Source organism: Bos indicus x Bos taurus, chromosome 8, assembly GCF_003369695.1.
Source record: "Bos indicus x Bos taurus breed Angus x Brahman F1 hybrid chromosome 8, Bos_hybrid_MaternalHap_v2.0, whole genome shotgun sequence".
NCBI classification, from domain to species: domain Eukaryota; kingdom Metazoa; phylum Chordata; class Mammalia; order Artiodactyla; family Bovidae; genus Bos; species Bos indicus x Bos taurus.
In genome coordinates this window covers 106,687,467-106,710,750 of record NC_040083.1, presented here as the reverse complement: position 1 = coordinate 106,710,750, position 23,284 = coordinate 106,687,467, and the positions used below count along the sequence as shown (strand labels likewise).

Below are 23,284 nucleotides of genomic sequence, written 5' to 3'. Positions count from 1 at the left end.
GGCTCAATTTCATTGCCACCTCCTCTGGGAAGCTTTGATTTCTCCAAGCACATGTTTCAGAGCACCTGATAAAAGAAACACACGTCTGCCTGCCTGCCTGGTATCTGAGATATTCCTGTGCTCTCTCATCCCCACACCTCCCTTCCCAACATTATAAGCTCTCCAAGGGCAGGAGTTGTGTTTATCCATCTCTGGATCTCCTTATAGTGCCTGGTAGGAGCCCTAGATATTCCGTGGTGAATGAATGAATGAAAGTGTTGGTCTCATTCGACAGGCCTTTGTACCAGAGGTCCATGAAGGACTTGCACAGACTCTGCCTTACATAAGGGAGCCCTTTTTTCCTGGTGTGCACTTCTATAAATGGACTATGTCAGCATATTTGAAGAAAGGGGCATAGAAAATCAGAAAGCCCCATTGCAGAGGATAGTGGCGGATTGTAAGGGTACAAAGGAGAGACTGAGGGAGCCAGGGCGACATATTTTGGAGGAGTAAATGAACTGGAGCAGGCACCAGGGCGGCAGGAGACAATTTAGGATCTGAGGACTTGAAAGGCCAGATTTCTAACCCCACCCCCACGCCAGGTTCACAGATTAGTAAACTGAGACAGGAGAAGCATACCTTACAAGGCTCTGAGCTGAAAAAGGCCCAAATGTGCTCACGCAGACATGCCTTTCACAATATCTTTGATGGGTGGGCTTTCCCAAGGTCACTGAGGACAGTGTGATTCAGTTGAAACAGCCAAAGCTTTGGAGCTTGGAGTTCAGATCTCAGCTCTTGTGCTCATTCACTGTATAACCTTGGGGGGTCCCTTTACCTCCCTGACCTCCTGCTCTCAGTTTCCTCATCTGGAAAATGGGAATCATGATACCCATCTCACTAGAGCATGTTTATGTATAAAAGTTAACATAGGTACAGGTCCAGCACTTGGAGAATGCTTACTAAACAGTATAATGAAGTCCAAGGTCACAGCAGAGGTTTTGATTTTTTCCTTCTTTTCAGTCCTCTCCCTTTATTCAAAGTCACGAAAAAGTGAATAAAATGTGATGGGAGAGGGAGAAAGGCCATTCCTATGAAGGGTTAAAGACAGGAAGGAGAAAAGAGGCAGAAGAGGGGAGAGCTAAGATGAGAGAAGTGGCTAAGCGAGGAGACCACACCAAAAGCACAGACAGGAAAAAAAAGAAAAAACCCAGGAGATGGGAAATGGCTCACAAATAATAGGTAAGGAGCATTTATAAGATTAAAGTCAAGACAAGTAAGAATGAAATGTGTATTTGGAGAGATGAAAGAGAGAACAGAGAGGGGAAAGATGAAGAAAAGGAGGGGAGTGGAGGCGTGCGGGGGAGGGGGGAGCACTCCTCGAGGTTCACATCCCTATAGACAGGATGACTCCCTGGGGGATCCGAGGTATGTGGGTCAGAGAGAACCGACCCGGGGCCAAAAGGTTGCCCTGTGTCTGAGGACCTCGGTTTACAGTTCAACTAGAATCTGGGAGAAAAAAAGACGGGTGCGAGCGTGAAGAGTGGGTGAACAGACACCTCCTCTGGGGCTCAGGCAGTAGGTATAGGAGCCCTTGGGAGCCAGGAGCCCAGGGAATAGTAGGTCCCTACCTCGCATCCTTTTCAGGAATTTCGCACACAGAGCAGTCAAGTAGAGCAGCTCCACGCTAGGAGCAGGCATCCAGAATAGAAGCGCCGGCTCGCCGGGCGCAGGCTGAGGGCCAGAACATCCTGCCCCGGTCCGTGTAGGGGGCGGGGCGGGGGGCTAGAGGGGGGAGTTCATCAGCTCTCGGTGCCCTCTCCGAGACCTGGGTAGATGCGAGAGGTGCGGTCCTAGTGGTGGGAGAATGAATGTCAGAGTGGTGGGCAAGCGGGTGGGGAGGGGGCGTCTGAGACCACAGGAATTATTTCCGGGACTCGAGAAAGGGTACAGGACTTGTTATTGGGCTTAAGGGGAGACAAAGTTCAGTCCTGGCCATCCAGAGGCGTCCCCCTACCTCTCAGAAGGCGGGGCCTGGAGCAAGGCTGGGCTACGGCGCGCCCCAGGGGCAACCTCCGGGTGAGCGAGGGCTGGGGTGAAGCTGGGAGAGCTGGGTTATTAGGTGGACTTAGGGGAGCGCCCAGGGTCCCCGAATCTTAGGAATCTGGAGAGGGGTGCTGCGGCTCAAGAATATTGTGCGGGGCTGATCGGGGGATCCTAGGAAAGGCGAGGGGCGGGGGCGACTGGGATTTGCACGAGGCCGGGCGGAGCCTCCGAAACGCTCCGGGTCTGAGCCGAGGGGAGAGCCAGCGAAAGGGGCGGGCGGCGGGGCCCGGGGAGGCGGTGCGGCGGGGCGGGCCAGGGCCGGTCGGGAGGTGGAGCCCGGAGCTGGGGGCTGCTGGTGAGCGGCTCCCACGGCTCCTTAGCTCCGGCGCCCCGGTTCGCTTCGGCGTCCACCGCCGCCGCTTCTTCTTCCTCCTTCGCCACCGCCGCCGCCGCCGCCCGCAGCCCCGCAGCCGCTCCCGCCATGGCCGCCGCCGGCGCCCGGCGCAGCCCCGGCCCCAGCTCGGGGCTCCGGGGGCGGTTGAGGCTCGGCTTCCACCCGCCGCCGCTGCTGTTGCTCCTGCTCCTGTTGGCCGGCGCCACCGCCGCCGCCTCGCGGGAGCCCGACAGCCCCTGCCGGCTCAAGACCGTCACGGTGTCCACGCTGCCTGCCCTGCGGGAGAGCGACATCGGCTGGAGCGGCACCCGCGCCGGGGCCGGGACCGGGGCCGCCGCCGCCGCCGCCGCGTCCCCGGGCTCCGCCGGCTCCGCGGGCACCGCCGCCGAGTCGCGCCTGCTGCTCTTTGTGCGTAACGAGCTGCCGGGGCGCGTCGCGGTGCAGGACGACCTGGACAACACGGAGCTGCCCTTCTTCACCCTGGGTAAGGCTTGGCGCCGGGACTCGCGGGGTCCCGGGAGCCCCTAAGTGAAGCCGGACGGGTGGGGGCGCCCTGGGGATTCCCGCCCCGGGCTGCCCCGCTTGGGGTCGAGTGAGGGCAGCTGAGGGGCCCGGAGGGCGTACAGGTGGTTGGGATGAGCCCGTGGCGGGAGCCGGGGGGCGTGCCAGCCCTCTCGCAGTGGGGTCCGTCTCTCAGTGCCGACGTTGAGCTTTGCCGCGGTCCATCCCGGACGCCGAGACCCCAGCTGATGCGAGTACTCGCGCTAGGGGCCGCGGTGAACCCCGCTCGCAAGCCAGGTCTGGGTCCAGCCGCCCACTGCTTCTCCGGGCACGGCCGTGGGCCGCCAGCGGTTACCGCCCCCTCGCTCTCGCCTAGGAGTTCTTGGCTCTGCTCCTCGGGATAGGTTTTCTAGACAATCGGAGCGCAGTAGCTCCATGTAGAATCCCTCAGTCCGCATACACTCGGTTTCCCTGTGGGTTGGGTGACCTTGGCCAAGTCGCTTCCTTTCTCTGGGCGTCAGTTGTAGCCATCTGTGAAATGGGGCCGGGGAGGATTGAGCGGTGTCTGAGCCCTGGGGTTCAGAACCCAAGGTCTCTACTTTCTGATTCTCCCTCCATCGTCTTGTCGCATTCGCCTTCCTAACCCCTCCCAATGGAGAGCAGGTTAGTCCTCGCAGCTCACTCACTGCGCTAATAATAATAACTTAAAGGTGTGACCTGGGGAGGAGAGAGGCAAGGGGTGGGCGTGGGGGCTCAAACGGAAAAGTTAATCAGAAAGTTCGCCAGCAGCTTGCTGCCTGCTGGTTCCCGGCGCGAATCCCGGAGGAGTCGGCCCTTCCGTGGAGCTGCGGGAAGCACAGCTGATTCCCACCCGGGTAATTGATAGCTTAATTATCTCGGAGAGCGTTTACAAAAATGTTGTTCCCCCTTCGCTCTCCCGCGCTCGCTCATCGCTCTCTCTCCCCTCCCTCTTGGGGGCGCGGGGTGCGATTGGTTGTCGGAGTCTGGCTAAAGCCAGCTCCGGGAAGGCGCTGGGGTTCACGCAGACTCCAGATACCCCGTCCCCGGGTCCTTGGCCTCACCGGGGTCCGGCTCGGCTTAGGCACCTCGGGATGGGCCTTCGAGGTCACATGGCTACAGGATCCGGGCTTGAACCTCTGAGGTTAACTCTTTGCTCGCCCAAGAACCCCCAAAGAGTAATCAATGGACCGGACTCCTCTGTCCAGAGACCGCCCCCCTCCCCACCCCCCATGCCTTTCCTGCTTGCCTTTTGGAGATCTGAGCGAGTGCCAGGCCCTCTCGTGGTCTGAGTTTGTGCCTCGGGCTCTCCCAGGCTGGCTGTAACCTGAGCCTGCCATGCTTTCTGGGATGCTAGGCGGGAGACCGCCTTGCAGGTTCCCAGGGGGACTTCCCGCGGCGGCGTGTCTTGCGTTCGACACACACACAAATTCAAGCATACACACTCCTGCGTGGACACATACACATTCACACACACGCTTGCACACCCCAGTGACCCTTCCCACGTGCACTTGTGGGATGCCCTTTTCCAATAAGGCGATGCGGCTGGCGTTGCTTACGCTGAAGAGCTCCTATGACCCCAGGCAGGGAAGGACCCTTCCAGAGAAATGGAAGGTGTGCCTTCTACATTTCTAGTCCCAACCTTCTCCCTCCAGCCTCCTGATCTCTCTCCTCTGGGTTGTCCAGAGAGGTCGGGAGTGGGAATCCCCCTAAAAAGCTGTTCAAGTGAGGGGGAAACGGGGAACATTGCGTATGGCATGACTTGGAGGTAAGAACCCAGAGCATTCCGGCTCCCCTCGGATGTGAGGACCGGGCCACCCAGGTACAGGAGTCATCCCAGAATTCCTGGAGCTGGCAGCCCCTGCCTTTTCAAACTTTGGCTTTCAAGAGGGAATGAATGCCAGGGAGCCTGGGGCAGGCTGAGTGAGGAACTGAAAGACTCAAATCTCCCAGGACCCACGCTTCAGCCCGAGAGTCTCTTGGTACCCTCCACTTGGAGCCTTCTGCCTTCTCTGACGCAGGCGGCTGAGCCCGGCGGAGACTGCCTGCTGTGGAGTGCCGGGGCGCCGTCCTCCTTGGTGGCTCGGAGGCCTTCGGGGGTTCAGGGGCCCCCTCCTCCTCCTCTTCCTCCCCCAGAGCCCTGGACTGGCAGCTCAAGGCACTCCTGCCAGGGATTTGGCTAGCGAGGTAGTCGCCAGATGGCCAAGTATAGCAGGAGCTGTGTAGGGAGACGTGGGCTTTTTGTTTGTGTTGGTCTTCCACTGTTTGCGTGTAAACACAGAGCGCACAGTGAGCTCTGGGAGGGCCAGGCTGGCTGAAAATGAGGGGTGAAAGGAGGGGGTACTATGAGTCATTTATGGCCATATCTCCCCCAGGGTCCCCAGGCAGCCCCATCCCACCATTCCTGTCCTCAGACCTTCTAAACATCGTTGTCTCGTGTTTGTCTCCGGCGAGTTGAATGCGTCTTTCACTCTTAGGTTGCCAGTTCCAGCGATTTGGAGATGGCATGTGCCACCGATGTGCATGCAAAGTCGGTAAATGCTGAACGTGGCCGATAGTGGGGTGTGTGGAGCCACCACTAGGGGGTGATGGTGTCTGCCAAAGCCTTTGGGCCATGCTTAGGGTTGTGGACCCAGAGCTGGTAGTGGTAAATTGTCCCCGGCCTTAAGGGGAGGCGGGGGCGAACAAGGTGAAAGGTCGAGTTCCCACTTTACTCCCAGTCCAGGTGGGGGACCTTCAAGTTCATCTGCACACCGTTTCTACTATCCCTACTCACCAAAGTCAGTGGCATCCCTGGCCCGCCCTCCCTCCATTCTGCCTCTCTTGTTTGAGCTATTGGCTGTATTATTGGGAGTGCCCAGACATAAAAGACTTTTCTCCAGGTCTATTCTTCTCCGTGTTTCTAATCTTCCCTTCATGTTCCAGCCTGCTTTATGTAGGTGGAAGTTCTCTCAGAGGTGAAATACCACCCCTCCCCCAGATTTCTGTGTCTGGGCCTCTTCTTTAGAGTCTGAGTTGGTGGCACGGATAAAGTGAATTTCCTCAAACTTGATCAAGGAATGGCAGATGGTTGTTGCTCCTTAATGTGGTGCAAAGAGCTTTACTCTTGCCTTTTATTATTTACTCACATGGAATATAGGGGAGGGGGCACTGCTGTAATTGATTCCCATTTTACAGATTAGGCAACATTCTTTAGAGAGGCCAGATGCCTAGTCCAAGGTCTTAGTGTGAGTAAATGCAGACCTGGGACTGGAGTCTCAGTCCACCAGACACCTACATTCTCGGTAATTGCTAAACTCAAGCCATCTTGAGCCAAATATGCATCGAGGGGCTGGTTACACTTATGTAGGGCATAGAGCAGAGCCTTGAAGAGAAATGCAACGATCAACACAAGAACCTTTCCTAAGGGAACTTAGCTGCATTGGTGTGCTGAAGTATGAGAGTGTGAGAATCAGGCATGAGTTAAATGACCTCCAATGACCCTGCCAACTCAAAGTTTCATGACTCATGGGATGTCAAAGGGCATCCTATGCAGTGGTGCCAGGGAATGATAGAGAGGACACTTTCTGTAAAATCAAGGAGGGAAGATATCTCTTGAGACTCAGAGAAAGCTGGGGACACTTCCTGGACAGGAAAAAATAGGATGAGCCATGGAGGATGGGCTGGGGGAGACATTGAATGCTGCAGTACAGCTTGGGCACTTGATGCCTGTTAGGATCTGGAACTCTCAGCTGTGGCCCATTGTGACCTTGAACAAGTCACTTATCCCCAGATCTTCAGTTCTTTCATGCTGTAATATGAGTGGGTGGATGAGCCCTAAAATAATCCTTTGGTGTAAAGATTCTATGAACTTGAAGTGCCCTGATCTGCTCTGTAAGTCTGACTTAACTTCTCTTGCTTCTCACTCTCTCCTTTTCTTTGCTGGTAGCATGGGGGTGTCAGGAAGGACCCACGGAAAGAAGGAATTCGAACAGGGACAACTGTCAGTGCAGGGCTTCTGAGGTGAACAGGCGTATCACGCAGTTCTCCTCAGCCCCCAGGCAGCCCCAGAGTGTGCCTGTGGATTTAGCTTTCATGCCCACTGGCAGGGAAATGGCATCCTTCTTCCTGTGCTTGATAGTGGCCGGGCTGGACTGTTTACCACCAGCCTTGATTCAGTGAAAGGGGGAAAAGAGATAAAACGGAGTAAACCGCTCACTGCCAGCATCTGTTACTAATTTGCTTGTGTTATAAATCACACAGGTGAGGAATATTGCTCTGTCTTTGGGGGAGGGTGTCTCGAGAAGGAAAACCATCCAGCAGTGTGTCTTTAAAAGGATCTGCGTAAGTAGATCTGGCAGTGTCCTGAAGCATTGTCCCGAAAGGATGCTCCTTGCAGGAAGCTGATCGGCCTGAGGGGAAGACGAGGAAGCTCTGAAATGCCAGTTTGGTCAGTTCTGCAAAGATTCCTTAAAATACAGACAAAAATGGACACGGAAAAAGAGAAAAACCTCCAGGACCGAGGGACGGGGCACTAAGATAGAAGGGTTGCTAGCAACAGGAGGTTAGCCCTAGGACAGGCCACTAGCCTAAGGAGGGCTTTTTTTTTTTTTTTTTTTTTCCTGTCTGGTTCTAAGCAATGTCCTAAAGGTGCAAATACCAAGGGTGTGGAGGGCAACAGGACAGGAGGACATGTTGGACAACCAAGCACTGACCTTTAGTGATGACAGGGTTCTCATGGGAGGAAGCCTTCAAGCAAGGCACCACACAACTATTTGGCAGGCATTTGGGGGAAGGGACCAGAGGCATTGAGGCTGTCTGCCCTTTCTGGTTTCTGGTTTGATCCTGACGGTTGATACCAGTCATTAAGTAGGAAGAAAAACCAAATAGAATAAGCTGGGCTTTCTGTACGGATTTCTGACCACAGAATATTCATTAAAATCAATTCCAGTGGTTTTTTTTTTTTTTTTTCCCCCTGTATGGGTAAAGGGGAGAGATGAGAGGTGGGGTGGATCAGAGGGTGAATTTGATGTCTTTAAACAAAGTTACGCTTAAAAAATATTATTTAACCTCCAGGCCCCTTATCACTAAAATATTTCAGTAGCACTCAGACTTCAAGGTCCCATCCGGCTGTGATGGTCCAGGTTTCTGGGACACTGTTAATAAGGGGGCTGGTTCAGTGCCCTCTGATCTGAGTTTTTTCCCCTCCACTTTCTGTTTTCTTCCCTCTTTCTGTCTCCATTCCTTTGCCAGCTCAAATCTGATGAAGTCTATTTAATAATTAGGGCAGAGACAGGTGTATTATCTGCCCTCAAAAAGTACAATCTGCTCTCTCTGGCCATAGTTTTTACATTCAAGATTCAATCACCTGACTGCACTACACCATTTTATATAAAGGACCGCCACATCCCTAGATTTCTGGAAGCAGGTCGGGTCCTGGAATCAATTCTCCGTCGATAGCAAAGGACCATTATACCTTGTTATGGAGAGAGTGCTGGGGCAGGGTGAGAGGAGGATCCATTTTAGCTCTCAGAGGCCCAGGTTGAGTCAAGACCGTCCAGATTTGCTGTTTTGGGGGGTCAGGAGGCCCAGCCAGCTTGACAGCACAGCTCTGCAAGCTTTTGTGATCCAGAGCTCCATCATTTTCCTGAATGGGGCCTTCAGGCTGCAAGATCATTCAATAATTTTAATTTACAGCAAGTCCAGCGGTAGTTTTGACTAGGCCTCTGGCAGGCAAAGCCTCCTGCTTCTCACCTCCTTGCCTGGCTGTAAACTAGACGTTGGCTGCCGTGGGCTGGTGTGAACATGCTGGGGAGAGAGAATGATGGAGAATAGCAGTGGCTTCTTTGAGAGGAGCCGTGAAGACTGGTCCCATGACCATCAGTTTTGAGCTCACAGCATCACAGACTCTCAGAGGGCACTGAACCCACCCCCTCCATATTATATGGTAACACTGGAGCCCAGACAGGGGAAGAAGCCTACCTAAGGGCCAGCTGTTCAAACTTAAACCCAGTGGTCTTGAATCCCACCCCATTTCCTTCATCACACTAACGACTGACACGTGGGTCTGGGCTAGATCCATCTCAGGTGTGCAACTTGGCTGACGATAATAAGGTGTCCCAAGACTCTCCTCCTCTTCCTGTAAAACAAACCAAAACTAAAATATCTAAGGAGGAAGAGATCCTTCTAGGGAAGTCGAATTTGTTCTCCTGCCCAGGTGTCCAGTTGGTTGGCTCTAGTCTCTCCTGAGAGTCTGAGCCGGTGGGTTTTGTGCTGGGGGAAGGAGGAAGCCTCATGGCTCTTCAGTCTAGCTACTGGTGAGGGTAAGCAGAAGCCTGCTGTTTACCAGGAAAAGAAAGCCAGATTTAACCTTAAAGTGGAGCAGCGTTATAGAGACACTTCCTTTGCAAAACTGATACTTTCCCAAGTTCTCATACTGACCAGCTAGTGGCAACAGAAGATTAACTATCATGAGAGAGAGAGCTGGCTTGTCTTTCCTCCCAGCAGAGCTGCAGCATCTCTGCCCCAGGAGGAGGCAGGCAGCAGTGCTTGGCAGGACTGGCTCTATTCCCCATTGCTTGCACTCTGCTCTCCTCTCCCTGGCTCCTCGATGATGTCTACAGTTTTTTTTTTTTTTTAGGACGATAGCACTGCCCCCACCCCCCCATGAAGACTTCTCTTTGGATTGGGAGGCGGGTAGTGACTACCCAAAGTAAGATTCGGGATTGAAAGCTTCCTTACTGGCATACTAGAACATGCAGGCAGCCCCTCTGTGAGTCCAACATTGACAAGGATGTTGTATGTTACAAACCATTAGGGTTTTCACCTGAGAAGGCACCCTTGCTCAATCTTTGCTGTCAGGCCGCTGGCAGCCTCAGATCTCAACACTTCTCCTGACTACAATTTCAGCTGTCAACTCCCTGGTCTCTCTTCCTCTGGTCTTATCCTCCCTAATCCATCCTCTGTACTTGGAGACAGGGATTTCATTCAAAGCCCAAACCTGATCATGGCTGTCATCTCCTAATTTGCTACTGCTACTGCTACGTCGCTTCAGTCTTGTCCGACTCTGTGTGACCCCATAGACGGCAGCCCACCAGGCTCCCCCGTCCCTGGGATTCTCCAGGCAAGAACACTGGAGTGGGTTGCCATTTCCTTCTCCTAATTTGCTGGTTCCCCATTATTCTTAGTATGAAGTTCGAGCTTCTGATTGAGCTACAAGGTTCATGATCAGACTCTGCTCAGACTATCCTGTGATAAGACCCCTTCCTCCTTGTTCTATAACTCTGCCCCGAAGGCCCTGGGAAAATTCTTTCTTACCTTTCAAGGCTGAATTCAAATATCAACTTACCTCTGAAGCCTTTCCTGACCTCTTGGCACTGAAGTTGGACAGTCTGGGCCTTGGTGCCCACTAGTGATATAAAGACTGGGTGTGACAGTGGCCAGTCCCTTAGAACTACCTGGAGCTTGCCAGGAACTGCTCCAGGTGCTTCAGATGTATGGGAGAACAGGAGACCTGGATCCCTGTGTTGAGAGAGCTCGTATCCACAAATACATGTGTGCGCATGTGCGTCTGTATAGGTGTATGTCTGCTGGGGAGAAGATGATAAAAATAAACATAATACATAAGAAAATTATGTAGTATGTGAGAAGTGATTCTACGGAAAAAAGAAAATGGACATTTTGGAGATGAAATCGGTTTTAATATTACATAGAATCAAAAGATGGCTTATAGAGTCAAAAGATTGCTTATTGAGAATGTAGGATTGAACTAGGACTTGAGGGCCACAAAAGTGTCTCCAAGCATGTATGTGGAAGAGTATTGCAAGTAGAGAATGGCTCCAGCACAAACCTGACTCCAGAGCACACCCGGAGGGTTCAAGGGCTGGCATGGAGGCCCGCATGGCCAGAGTGGAGTGAGTGGGAGTGGGTGGGAAGGACAGGAGAGGAAATTGCATTTGGGCATTTGTTCTGAGTCCCATGGAGAGCCAGGCAGGACTTTAAGCCGGAAGGTATCCCCATCTGACTTCTATCTTAAAGGAATTGCTCAGGCTGCTGTCCAGAGGGCAGTGATGGGAGAGGAAGATCTCTAGGAGACTGTTCAGGTGAGCATCGATGGTGGCTTAGGGCAGAAGGAGAGCTGAGCTCACGGATTTGTCTGTCTTGTGCTGCTCGTTTGGGATCTCCATAGGCAGAGAACATCCCTCCTTCATCTCGGGGGCTGCAATGACTCACCCTGGGCTTGGCACATCCTAGGTGTTCAGGGATCTTAGATGACTAGAAACTTGGGGTTGCCAAGTCTCATCACAGAATCCACACTGTGCAGAACTGGAGGGGTGTTGAAACTCCACTTCTCCATTCAGGCTGAGCTGAAATGCCACCTCTTCCGTGAAACCTTCCCTCTTCTGAGTTCTTGCAGCTACTGCCTCTACCTTCTTCTGCCTCCTTATCATTCTGAGTAGTGTCTGTAGGGTGAGTAAGGAGACCACTTGATTAGAAGAGAGAGCTGGGTTTAGGGAAGACCTTTCCTTGAGAATCACGGAAGCCAGGTAATGAATGAGCACCTTTGCATTGTGCCAAGCAGAGAGCCCCTGACTGTTCTCAGGGGAAGTCCAGTCTCCTGACTCCAAGTCTGATGTGTCTTCCTCCCACCTTAGGCCACTGGGGTAGGGGGAGCTGGTATTCCAGACTTTACCATTCTGGCATGAGGTAGGCTGTGAAAAGACTGACCATTTATTGAACACTTACTGTGTCCTGGGGAGAAGGCAGTGGCACCCCACTCCAGTACTCTTGCCTGGACAATCCCATGGACAGAGGAGCCTGGTAGGCTGCGGTCCATGGGGTCGCTAAGAGTTGGACACGACTGAGCATCTTCACTTTCACTTTCATGCATTGGAGAAGGAAATGGCAACCCACTCCAGTGTTCTTGCCTGGAGAATCCCAGGGACGGGGGAGCCTGGTGGGCTGCCGTCTCTGGGGTCGCACTGAAGCGACTTAGCAGCAGCAGCAGCAACTCTGTCCTGGATGCAGGGCTGGCACGTCTGTTATTTTATTTCCTCCTCCCCATAGTGCTGAAAGACAGCTAGGACTCATCTCATGTTGGAGGTGACCGTGGAGGCCCAGAGGAGCTAAGGAACATACCCAGGATCACACAGCTGTCCTACAGCTGAGTCCAGTCCCAGGTCTGCCTGGTTGCAAACCCCGTGCTCCCTCTGCCATTCCAGAGAGGCACAGAACTAGCAGTGCTCCTGAGTTTTCAGCTCCTCGACAACCTCTTGTACTTCTTATCTCTTCCTCTTCTCGTTACCAAGAAGTTGCAGACGTTTCTTATCGAGCAACTTCAGGTGTGACAGCCTCTCAGGCCCGAGGGACTGCACACCTTGTTTCTGGGCTGCCAGGAGCTGACTCAGCATCGCCCAGGGTTTGCTGGTTTGCCAAGAGGGCGCCGAGCTGTGTCTCCTTCTCTCTCACCGTCCCTCATTACCGCTGGACTACTCCAAGAGCAAGTTCTGAGACTGCTGTGCCTTCTAGACTTTTCTCCTTCCCCACCCGCTCTCTACCTCTCTCCTTCCTCCTCCTCTGTCTACTCACTTTCTCAGGGACGTACTGTCACACTAGGGGACCTACTGCCTAGGCCTTCCAGGAACTTAGAGAAGCTCTACATTCTTTTTCTAGAAATTCTCAGGCATCTGTTGTCTGATTCACAGCCCCAGTTTGACTCCATAAACCTCCTTGTCATTTCTCCCCTTCACCCCAAGTTGACTTTTGTTGCCTTAGTACTTCTAGCAGTATTGTGCCGTTTTAATATTCTTGCCTTGAAAATGAAATTATGAAATTTGTTCTGTATTATCTATACATATGGGATCTATATAATATTTATATATGATGCTGTAAAAATCCTAATAAATAGTGTATGGTTCTCCTAAAATATTAGAACTGGCTCAAAGAATGCCTTTGAGATCCAGCCCAACACCCTCATTTACCTAGCAAAAATAAGTACATTTTTCAGGGTTCCACAGCTAAGCCAATGGCTTTCTAGGTGGCGCTAGTGGTAAAGAACCTACCTGCCTATGCAGATCAGATGTAAGATCCCTGGGTTGGGAAGATCCCTTGGAGGAGGGCAGGGACAACCCACTCCAGTATTCTTGCCTGGAGAATCCCATGGACAGAGGAGGCTGTTAGGCTATAGTCCATAGGATCGCAGAGTCGGACGCGGCTGAAGTGACTTAGCACGCATGCAGCACAGCTAAGTCCCAGCAAAATCCAGCCTCCTCTAGGCCAGCTCTTCTGACAGGGTATCCCAGCTCGAAGACCCAAAGCGCTGGGGTCAAACCCTGGCGGTGCTACGTTTCGACTGTAGACTCAGTATGCCACATCTCTGAGTCTCTGCCCATGAAAACGTGACGGTAACATGGCAGTCAGTTCCCTGAGTGGCTGCGATCATTATTTTTGGAGTGTTCCCCCGCCCCCATCACTGAAATTGTAGTCCAGGCCCGGCTCCATGCTCAGTTTTACTTACACGAAAGCCATAAGATCCTTACGGAGATGGTGCGCGCAGAGCACCCAGCTCGGCGTCTGGCACAGTTTGTGCTCCGTGCCTCTTAGCCACCTGGAATCCTTTTTATGGAAGGAGGTGGAGGTATGAATAAATAATGAATGCAAATTCCCTTTTCCCTTCCCCCTCTTTCCACTCCTGCAGCAAGGCGGAAAAAGGATGAAATTGACCATTGATCTCTGCTCCCTCTCTGGGAGCCCGGGAACAGGGGACTCCGGGGTTGTGTGAGGACAGTTTGGCCAGAGAAGCTGGGAGGCTGAGCCTGAGGCAGGTGGGTGCTGGGGAGGGAGGCGGGGAGTCAGGCAGAGCCCTCTCCCTTCTGGTGGCAGCTGGCTGACAAAGCCCTGCTCTCAGGCACCCGGGGGGGAAGTCACGAGTGGCTTTGCAAGCAGCCGAAAAAGGAAGGAACATTTCCATTAGCAGAATCAGCAGTAAAGAGATTTCCAGTCACAGTAATAGCTGCATTTGGGGGAATCATTTCAGTGGTGGCTGTGGGCGGAGGACGGGGGAAGGGGGCAGGGTGGCCCGGAGAGGCATGGAGTCAGCTGGTCTCCTTGCAGGAACTGAGAGATAGCACCCCCGAGAACCAGGTGCCAGATGCCCAGGGACTGTTGGGGAGCCCCAAGGGGCGTTGGACAAGCAGGCTGGACACCATGCTGCCTTCCAGTGAACCGAGTCCCCTTCCTCAGGAGGCCCCAGGGAGGCTGTAGGCTTGTTCTCTGTTGCCTCTGCTCTGATTACCTGGTTTACTCTTTTCAAGTCTTCAGAGCCAGCAGCGACTGCGTAGTCTTCCAGGGGTTGTCGGTGGTAAAGGTCCCATATTTCTTAGTTCACTTTTTCCTATCCAGGGGATCTTCCCCAACCCAGGAATCAAACCCGGGTCTCCTGCATTGCAAGCAGATTCTTTATCGACTGAGCTATGAGGGAAGCCCATTAAATCAGAATCACCTTAGAAGCCAGGTTTTCCCTTCCAGACCTACAGAGGCACTCAGGAGGGGCCTGGGAATCTGTACTTTAACAGATGTACCAAATTCTTGTTATGTGCCTGGATAGCTTGGGTGCAGTAGCCCCTGGGAACCTCTGCAGGCTCACGTCCTGACATTCCTGGTGGCATCTGGGGCTCTGGCCTCACTGGGGACAGATTTCGGGGGGGACCGGGTGTATTCCCGCTAACTGACTCCAGAAAGGAAATGTTCCTTCTGCTGAGCATGCTTTCCTGCTCCCTGCCATCTCCTAGCCTTCGCTCAGCCATGACCTCTTCTGAGGAGCCTTCTCTTTTCCTTCAAGGCTTAGGTAGAGGTTTCTTTTTTCTTTCTTCTTTCTTCTTCCCCCTCCCCCTACCAAATGCTCATACCCCCCTGGTAGGGTTGGCATATTTTGTGCACAAAAATAAATGCAAAAAATAAAAAGCAGAATGCCCAGTTAAACTTGAATTTCAGACAATGAATACTTGCCTAGTATAACTACCTCCCATATGTCCCATGCAATATTTGGGATGTAGTTATGCTAAAAATGACTCTCCAATGATCAGAAATTCAAATTTAACTGGACAGCCAGTATTTTATCTGGCAACCTACAGGGACCCTGTGTTTCTCTCTCTGCTGTGAGGGAGTGTACTACCAGTGAACGCTTTGTTCCCTGAACCCCTATCTCCTCCATCTCAGAAAACCAGAGTATCATTCACCCATTTATTCAAGCGATGAAATCATCTTCGATATTTCCCTTCCCTTGCCTCTCGTTCTCTCAGTCAGCCAACCTTGTTGGTTTCACTTCTAAAATGACTCAAACGTCTTCACCTCTCATAATGCCCTACTGCCTCACCTCTGTCCAAGCTCCCTTGAGCTGTTACATCCGTCTCCTAACTGCTCTTCATACCTCTTCTCATTATCCTTTCTTTATACTGTTTGATATATAGCTCATGGGCCAAGTCTAGCTTCTGCCTGTTTTTTGTATGGTCTGCAAACCCATTTACTTGTTTAAATCATTGGGAAAAAAATCAAAAGAAGAAGACTATTTCATGATATGTAACAATTATATGAATATCAAATGTCAGTGTCCATAAAGATTTATTGAAACACGGTCACACTCATACCCTCAGGTATGTATTGTCTGGTTACCTTCATGTTGCCAAAGCAGAGTTGAGTAGCAGCAACAATGAGTATCTGGGCCACAAAACTTAAAATATTTCCTAATTGTTCCTTTACAGAAAAAGTTTGCCAACCCTGTTCTGTACAGTAAACAGTGATCTTTTCCAAAACACAAATTAGATCTTGTCACTGTCCTGTTGAAAGCCTTGGTTTCTCATTGCTCTTAAGAGACAATCCTGATTTTTTTCCACAATCTGAATTGTTTTTTTTTTTTTTTTTAATTGCCTGTTCTCTGAGTTTATATTTCATTTTCTCCCTTGCTCATAAAACTCAAATATCACCTCCCCCAAGAAGTCTTCCTTGGTACACTGTCCCCTCATAGCTTAGTCCCATTTATTTAAAGAAAATAAATAAAACACCTTTATCTGACAGCTAGGGAATGTGTCTTGTTCATCTTTTTGGTCTTCTCAACTATAGAAAGCATAGTTGAGTAGATGTTTTCTGACCAAATGAACAGCACATGGGGAGGGAGACCGGTGATATTCTGTACCACTCTGCAGGGACCCACTTCACTGGGTTGCTTATTAGGAGATTGCTATCAGGATTCCTAGAGCTACAGTCTGTAGAGCATATAGATCAGCAAATGCTACCTAGATGTCTGTTACACAAACAGAAATAAACAGACTTGTACCTTAATCCCTAGCACACATCCTCTCCCCGCTTTATTTGCAGCTGGAGTGTGTTTAGGGCAATCCCCAGGACATCCTGTGAGTAAAGACCTCATGGAGCCAGGGGCTGGGCCATCCAGTGGTCAGGCCTGGGAGCCAGGAATCCTGGGGTTTGGTCCCAGTTCTGCTGGGTGTCAGTGGTCAAGTCCCTTTCAGTTTCTGGGCTTCCCTCCTTTCTCATATGATGAGATTAAAGCCCATGGTATGTGAGAGTCTTCTCAGACCCTCTGCTTAGCAGGGGCCCAGGAGGAAGAGAAGGGTTCTATTTAGGAGCTTCTGAGGCTGGAAGCTGCTGCAGCAGGATAAAGCTGACTCCCTCCCTCCCTCCCTCCCTCCCTCCCTCCATATCTGCGTCCTTTCTGGGGCGTCTGAAGATCAAACCCTCCAATCTGAACCCAGGTGCAACTCAGATTTCCAGCCCAGTCTCACACTAATTTGTTAGGGAACCTTCTTCAGTTACTTTCTCTCTAGCCTCCCCCAGGGAGGGAGACTGGAGAAGCTGACGACCCCAAGTAACCAATTACTGCTCTGCCGATAGCCGGATGCCTACGATCCCTTCCTCCCTCCCTTCGTTTCTCCATTTTATTCTCCTGGCATCTGAAGCATCTCTCCAAACTGCAGAACCCTCTGGAGAACGGGCCCAGTTCACCTGTTCCTGACTGGGGCGGAGAAGACCACCCCTTCCCCAAGAGAGACCCCAGGTGGGAAGGCTGGTGGCTGAGAAAGGGCAGCTGAAGACCTTGGAAAGCCAAGCAGGTGTGGCAAGCCTGCTAAATTCCAAACTGTGCTATTGGGAGACCCATGCCTTGGGTTCTAGTCCTGTTTCTGCCATTCACTGGCTGTGGCCTCATATGTTCACTTATTTATTTTTGGCTGTGCCGGGTCTCCATTGCTGCGCGTGGTCTGTGCCAGGTCTTCATTGCTGTGCATGGTCTCCTTGAGATGAGTGGCTTCGTTGAGATGTGCGGGCTTTTCCTTGCAGTGGCTTCTCTCGTTGCTTCCTGGTGGCTCAGATGGTAAAGCATCTGTCTACAATGCAGGAGACCCAGGTTTGATCCCTGGGTTGGGAAGATCCTCTGGAGAAGGCAATGGCAACCCACTCCAGTACTCTTGCCTGGAAAATCCCATGGACGGAGGAGCCTGGTAGGCTACAGTCCATGGGGTTGCAGAGAGTTAGACATGACTGAGCGACTTCACTTTCTTTCTCTTGTTGCAGAGCGTGGGCTCTAGGCACGTAGTCTTCAGTAATCGTGGTGCATGGGCTTAGTTGCTCCCCAGCCTGTGGAGTCATCCTGGGCCAGGGGTTGAACCCATGTCCTCTGCATTAACAGGTGGATTCCTCTCCACTGCACCATCAGGGAAGTCCTAAGGTCTCATATAAATGACAGTTGCTTTTGGGGACTCATATAGCATTGAGTATTGTCAGAGTCATGTCTCCTTCAGTAAGCTGGGGAATATTGGGCTGCATAAGATACCTCATGAAAGAGGAAGAACCTTCTAGCCCTGTCTACTACTGGAATCCCAGGTGTCTAGAGCTGTGCCTGTCACATAGTAGGCACTCAGTAAATATTTGTTGAATGAAGGAATGAATAAATGGAAAATGTGTGTGATCAGACATTGCTAATCAACTAAATCACAGCTTTAGATGCCTTCTGAATGCAAAGCCCCCATCCATCACTGGGATCTACTGGGGTTTGCATGGATGATGAACTCTATTCACATTTCCTAGACTCAGCCGGCTCACCTGAACCTGTGGTTCACATTAAGTTTCCCTTGTTTGGAGCGAGGGCCCTTCAGTCATTATTCAGTCATTCTCCAGACCTTGTGTGGAGTCCCTTGGGGGCACAGAAAGGCAGGGAGTTCACAGTCTATTGGGATAATAACACTTGTACTTTTTGATTTAAAAAAAAAAAAAATTCCCTTTCATGGGTATTTTTAGTATCTACAGATTACCAATGAAGATATGGCCATTCAAAGAGATCAAGTCAATTGCACAAGGTCACGTAGTAAATGGGATTAGCTGTATTTATTTTTAAAGGGAAGCTTTGTGTCACTCTCACGAATGGAGCCCCAGAATAACTTGCTATGAATGGAAGACAGCCTGTAAAAGCAAGTTTAGTGTTCATGTGCCTTCCAAATTCATCTCAAACCACACTTTGGGAAACACTGATTTGACCCAACCACTGAAGCAAAAATATTGGTTTAAAATGTAAATTTTGCCCACTTAATTGTGAGATTTGCTTTAATGTATACAATAAAAAAATATCTTTTTTGCCTCATAACTCCTGAAAGTGTTAGTCATTCAGTCGTGTCTGACTCTCTGCGATGCTGTGGACTGTAGCCCGCCAGGCTCCTCTGTCCACAGAATTCTCCAGGCAAGAATACTGGAGGTTGCCATGTCCTCCTTCAAGGGATCTTCCTGACCCCGGGATCGAACCTGGGTCTCCTGCATTTCAGGCAGATTCTTTACCATCTGATCCACCAGGGAAGCCCTACCCCTATTTTAAGATCCAGCCTGAATGCAACTTTGCTGCTCCCAAGATGACTTTGCCGGCTCCCTCAAGAACAGTGCTCTCCCGAGCACTTTGTATTTTCATCGCGGTCCATGTTTTCATGAAATATTGTGACTGTTTAATTGTCTGTCTCTCTTGCTAGTCTTGTAAACTTCCCGAGTTAGACATCGTCTCTCTTTAATATCTGTAACTCCAGCAACGAGTGCATGCATACTTATTAAATTTTTTACCTTAATTTTAGATTTCAATGCAAGGAATACAAGCTTGTTATAACAAATTCAAACAATTCGGGAATATTACATGGAGAAAAAAGTGAAAGTCTCTCTATTGGATCTCATTCCCCAGAAGTGATCATGATGAAGGGGTTGCTGGGGTCCTAGTGAAACATGCACTAAATCTGCGCCTACACAGCTACTTGTGGTGATCTCGCAGAGAGGGAGCAACTTGTCCAAGGTCATCTGGCAAGTTTCTGGCAAGCAGCTCAGGGATATTATTGAAACCATCTCTTTGTTAGGGCACTTTTGGTTTCCGTGAAAGATCTGGGGAGTATGGTTTGCTGTAGACTTCCCCTAAAGAGATACTCCAATATTGAGCCAGTTCCAGGCATGTTTAGGTCTCAGAATCTACTTGCAGATTTCTTCCAGGCCATAGTCAGAAGGTTCTCTTAACTGACCCTACTTGAATATATATACATACATAGTGTGAATATATATATACGCACACACACTGAATATATATGGTGAATATATGTAATGTGAATATGTGTACTTGAATATATACAGCGTGTGTTTATGTATGTATATATACAAATTATGTATTATATATACACACATATATGTATACATTTAGAGTGCATGCCGGAGAAGGCAATGGCACCCCACTCCAGTACTCTTGCCTGGAGGATCCCATGGATGGAGACGCCTGGTGGGCTGTGGTCCATGGGGTCGCTAAGAGTCAGACACAACTGAGCGTCTTCACTTTCACTTTTCACTTTCATGCATTGGAGAAGAAAATGGCAACCCACTCCAGTATTCTTGCCTGGAGAATCCCAGGGACGGGGGAGCCTGGTGGGCTGCCGTCTATGGGGTCGCACAGAGTCGGACACGACTGAAGTGACTTAGCAGAGTACATGCGTGCTCAGTTGTGTCCGACTCTGCAATTCCATGGACTGTAGCACGCTGGGCTCCTCTGTCCTTGGGATTCTCCAGGCAAGAATATTGGAGTGGGTTGCCATTTCCTTCTCCAGGGGATCTTACTTAACCAAAGATCAAACCCACATTTTCTGTGTCTCCTGCCTTGGCAGGCAGATTCTCTACTGCTGAACCACCTGGGAATCCCCATATAGATGCATATACATACATACATATGCATATACATACATATAGATACATATGAGAGATAGAGAATCAGATAATAATTGTTCTGTCTGGAGAACTAAAAGAAGAAACTGGACTCAGCCAGGGCGGAGCCAGAGAGGAGACAATTGTCATGAGTCCAGGGTGGATGTCTGTCTTTCTAGCACAGTGTTTGACATGATGGATAAAGCAGTTCTTCCTTTCTTCCTTAAATTATTTTCTCATGTGAGTGGGGAGACAGGCTATTCAGGAGAGGGTTACCTGGGTTTAGATTGAATTGCCTTCTTCAGAAGCCCTCGTTTATGATGCCATGTAGATTGGCAGCTGGTCAGTTAATAGAAAAAGTTATTAAAGGAGGGAATCATAAAAAATAATAATGCACCTTAAACGTTTCCTTTTTAACTTAAAATTCATAAATGTGTATCCTTTTGCCAATGATTTGATGTAGGCCCGGGGCTTCTCCTTTGAGTTTGGGTCAGCTGATTGGAGTCCTGTGCCATCTTTCTTGCAGAAGCCATGCTCATAATGCTCTGAATATGATCTCCATTGGTGGTCTCATTAAGGGGGGTACTGAGGACTTAAAGATGCTTGCCAAGTAATTCTTCTAGAGTTTTATGATTCCTTTCTAAATTTTTATAGTTGTCACACCTGACCTAACACAATAGCAATATTTAAGTGACTTTCCTTATTTTTATCGTAAGATCAGCTTAGTCCCTCTAGAAGCCACTTTCTTTTGATGCTCATAAATTTTTAATCTGTACAATATTTCATGAAATTTTAGAAATATAAGAAACATAACAGACATAAATGGGTTTGGGGAACAAACTGCCTCTCTCTGTAAAAAAAAAAAAAAAAGAAGAAAAAAAAACATCTCCACTGACAGCAAAATCCCAAGAACACTGGGTAGGAAACACCTGACTAGTACCAATGTCTAGGCCCTGGGAGCTTCAGGATATTTTATGAAAATAATGGAGAGCAATGGCTAAACTGGCAGTCAATGCAGAGAAGGCCAGCTGAAAGCTTTAGAAATTTATATGTTTTAGATTGACAGAGGCATTAATGTCACAGAAATTTTAGGGGTTGGGTCATTAGCATTTTGCCCAAAACTCTGATTTAAAGAAGAATAAAAGGGGACCCAATTGCACTTTTGTGGGGAATGTAAATCTTTGCAGCCACTATGGAAAACAGCATGGAAATTCCTCAAGAAATTAAAAATAAAGCTACCATATGACCCAGAAATTCCACTTCTGACTGTTTATCTGAAGAAAAGAATAATTCGAAAAGATACATGCACTCCTGTGTTCATTGCAGTGTTATTTACAGTAGCCAAGATATGGAAGCAATCTATCCATCAAAGGATGAATAGATAAAGAAGAGGTGGTTTATACATACAATAGAATATTATTCAGCTATGAGAAAGAAGGAAGTCCTACCATTTGCAACAATGTTGGATGGACCTTGAGGGCATTATACTAAGTGAAATAAGTCAGCAGAAAAAGATAGTGTATGATGTCACTGATACTCAGAATCTAAAAACGCGAGACTCTTAGTAACAGACTAGAATGGTGATTACTGGTTGGCCAGGTTGTTATTAGAGATTACACATTTCCAGTTATAAGATGAATGTGTTCTAAGGATCTGTTGTTTAGCATGGTGGTTGAATCCACAATACTGTATTGCCATTCTTGAAAGTTAAGAGAGTAAATCTTTGTGCTGTTTTTCTCACCACAAAAACAAAGAGGTAATTATGTGATGAAGTGAAGGTTTAGCAAATGCTCTGGTGGTGATCATTTTGCAATATATACTTGTATTAAGTCAACACGAGGTATACTTGAAACTTACATAGTGTTTTATGTCCATTGTATCTCAGTAAAACTGGAAAACATTTTTTAGTTTCAAAGAGGGTTAAACTGAATCCTGGGCTTCCCTGGTAGCTCAGCTGGAAAAGAATCCATCTGCAGTGCAGGAGACCCAGTTCGATTCCTGGGTCGAGAAGATCCCCTAAAGAAGGGATGGGCTACCCACTCTGGTATTCATGGCCTTCCCTGGTGGCTCAGAAGGTAAAGAATCTGCCTACAATGCAGGAGACCTAGGTTTGATCCCTGGGTTGGGAAGATCCCCTGGAGGAGGGCATGGCAAACCCATTCCAGTATTCTTGCCTGGGAGTTTCCTGGACAGAGGAGCCTGTCGGGCTACAGTCCATGGGGTTGCAAAGAGTCGCACACGACTGAGCGACTAGGCACACTCCAACGGAATCCCAGAGCTGTATCAGGAGCTCAGGTCTGTAGACTCTAGGAACATATCCCTCCTGGGACGTCAGTTGTCACTGATGCCCCCTTCCTTTTGGGTATCTTTTTCAGGAAGTCACCCCACACTTTTTTTTTTTTTTTAGCAGGTAAGGAAACTATGGTTCAAATACTGCAGTTACCTAGCATGGGATACAGAGCAAGATGGAGCTGCAGCTCACTTCCCAGATCAGGCCGACTTACTGCACACCATTTCAAATATCCCTTTGCTCAAGGGTGGTTTTTCAATATTAAGTCCTATCAATTTTTTTTCACCGATGGCCAGGACACCTGATCTTTCTGTCCCCTCAGGAGAAAATGAGAGCAGGGATTCCCTGCAAGTCCTCTTTGTCTTCTGTACCCATGTAGCTTTCCCGGGGCACGTTGTAAGTCTGTCCATCCCTGAGCCAGCACTGCAGGCCATCCAGGTTTAGAAGTCTCAGGGCCCTCAGGCCTTCAGGCCTTCAGACCAGCTCTCTTATTGCACAAAGGGAGACCAGGCGCAGAGGAGGCCCGTGCCTTGCTAAAGTCAAGGGGCTGGGGCTGCTTCTGAATGCAGAGCCCAGTTCACTCACCTCCGCTGGGCTTCCGGCGTGGCCCTGGGCCTCCCAGCCTGCCCACCTGCTGGGGAGGGCTGGTCAGGTAACGAGAGGGCAGTGCGGGCGTGCAGACCACCAGGAGTCCCCGTGCTTTATGAGGTGCACAACATAATTCAAAACCCATTGTGGGGATGTCTCGCCCCATAAAGTCTCCTCCGGCAGAAATGGCTGGGAATTTGTTTTGACTTCCCCAGCACATGTTTTTTAAATACCTCTTCTCTCCATCTCATTTTCCTCTTTTCTCTGCTTCC

At 49.8% G+C, this 23,284-nt stretch overlaps 1 protein-coding gene across 3 annotated transcripts in view; it reads left to right on the top strand.

Moving 5' to 3' along the window:
• Nucleotides 1-2,394: 2,394 nt before the first annotated feature.
• ASTN2 (astrotactin 2) overlaps nucleotides 2,395-23,284 on the top strand; it is a 1,048,656-nt gene continuing 1,027,766 nt past the window's right edge. For all 3 annotated transcript variants that reach the window (XM_027550640.1, XM_027550639.1, XM_027550638.1), the window contains exon 1: nucleotides 2,395-2,900. In XM_027550640.1, the coding sequence (XP_027406441.1) occupies nucleotides 2,504-2,900 (397 nt within the window). In that variant the 5' untranslated portion in view covers nucleotides 2,395-2,503. The remainder of the gene's footprint in view (nucleotides 2,901-23,284) is intronic.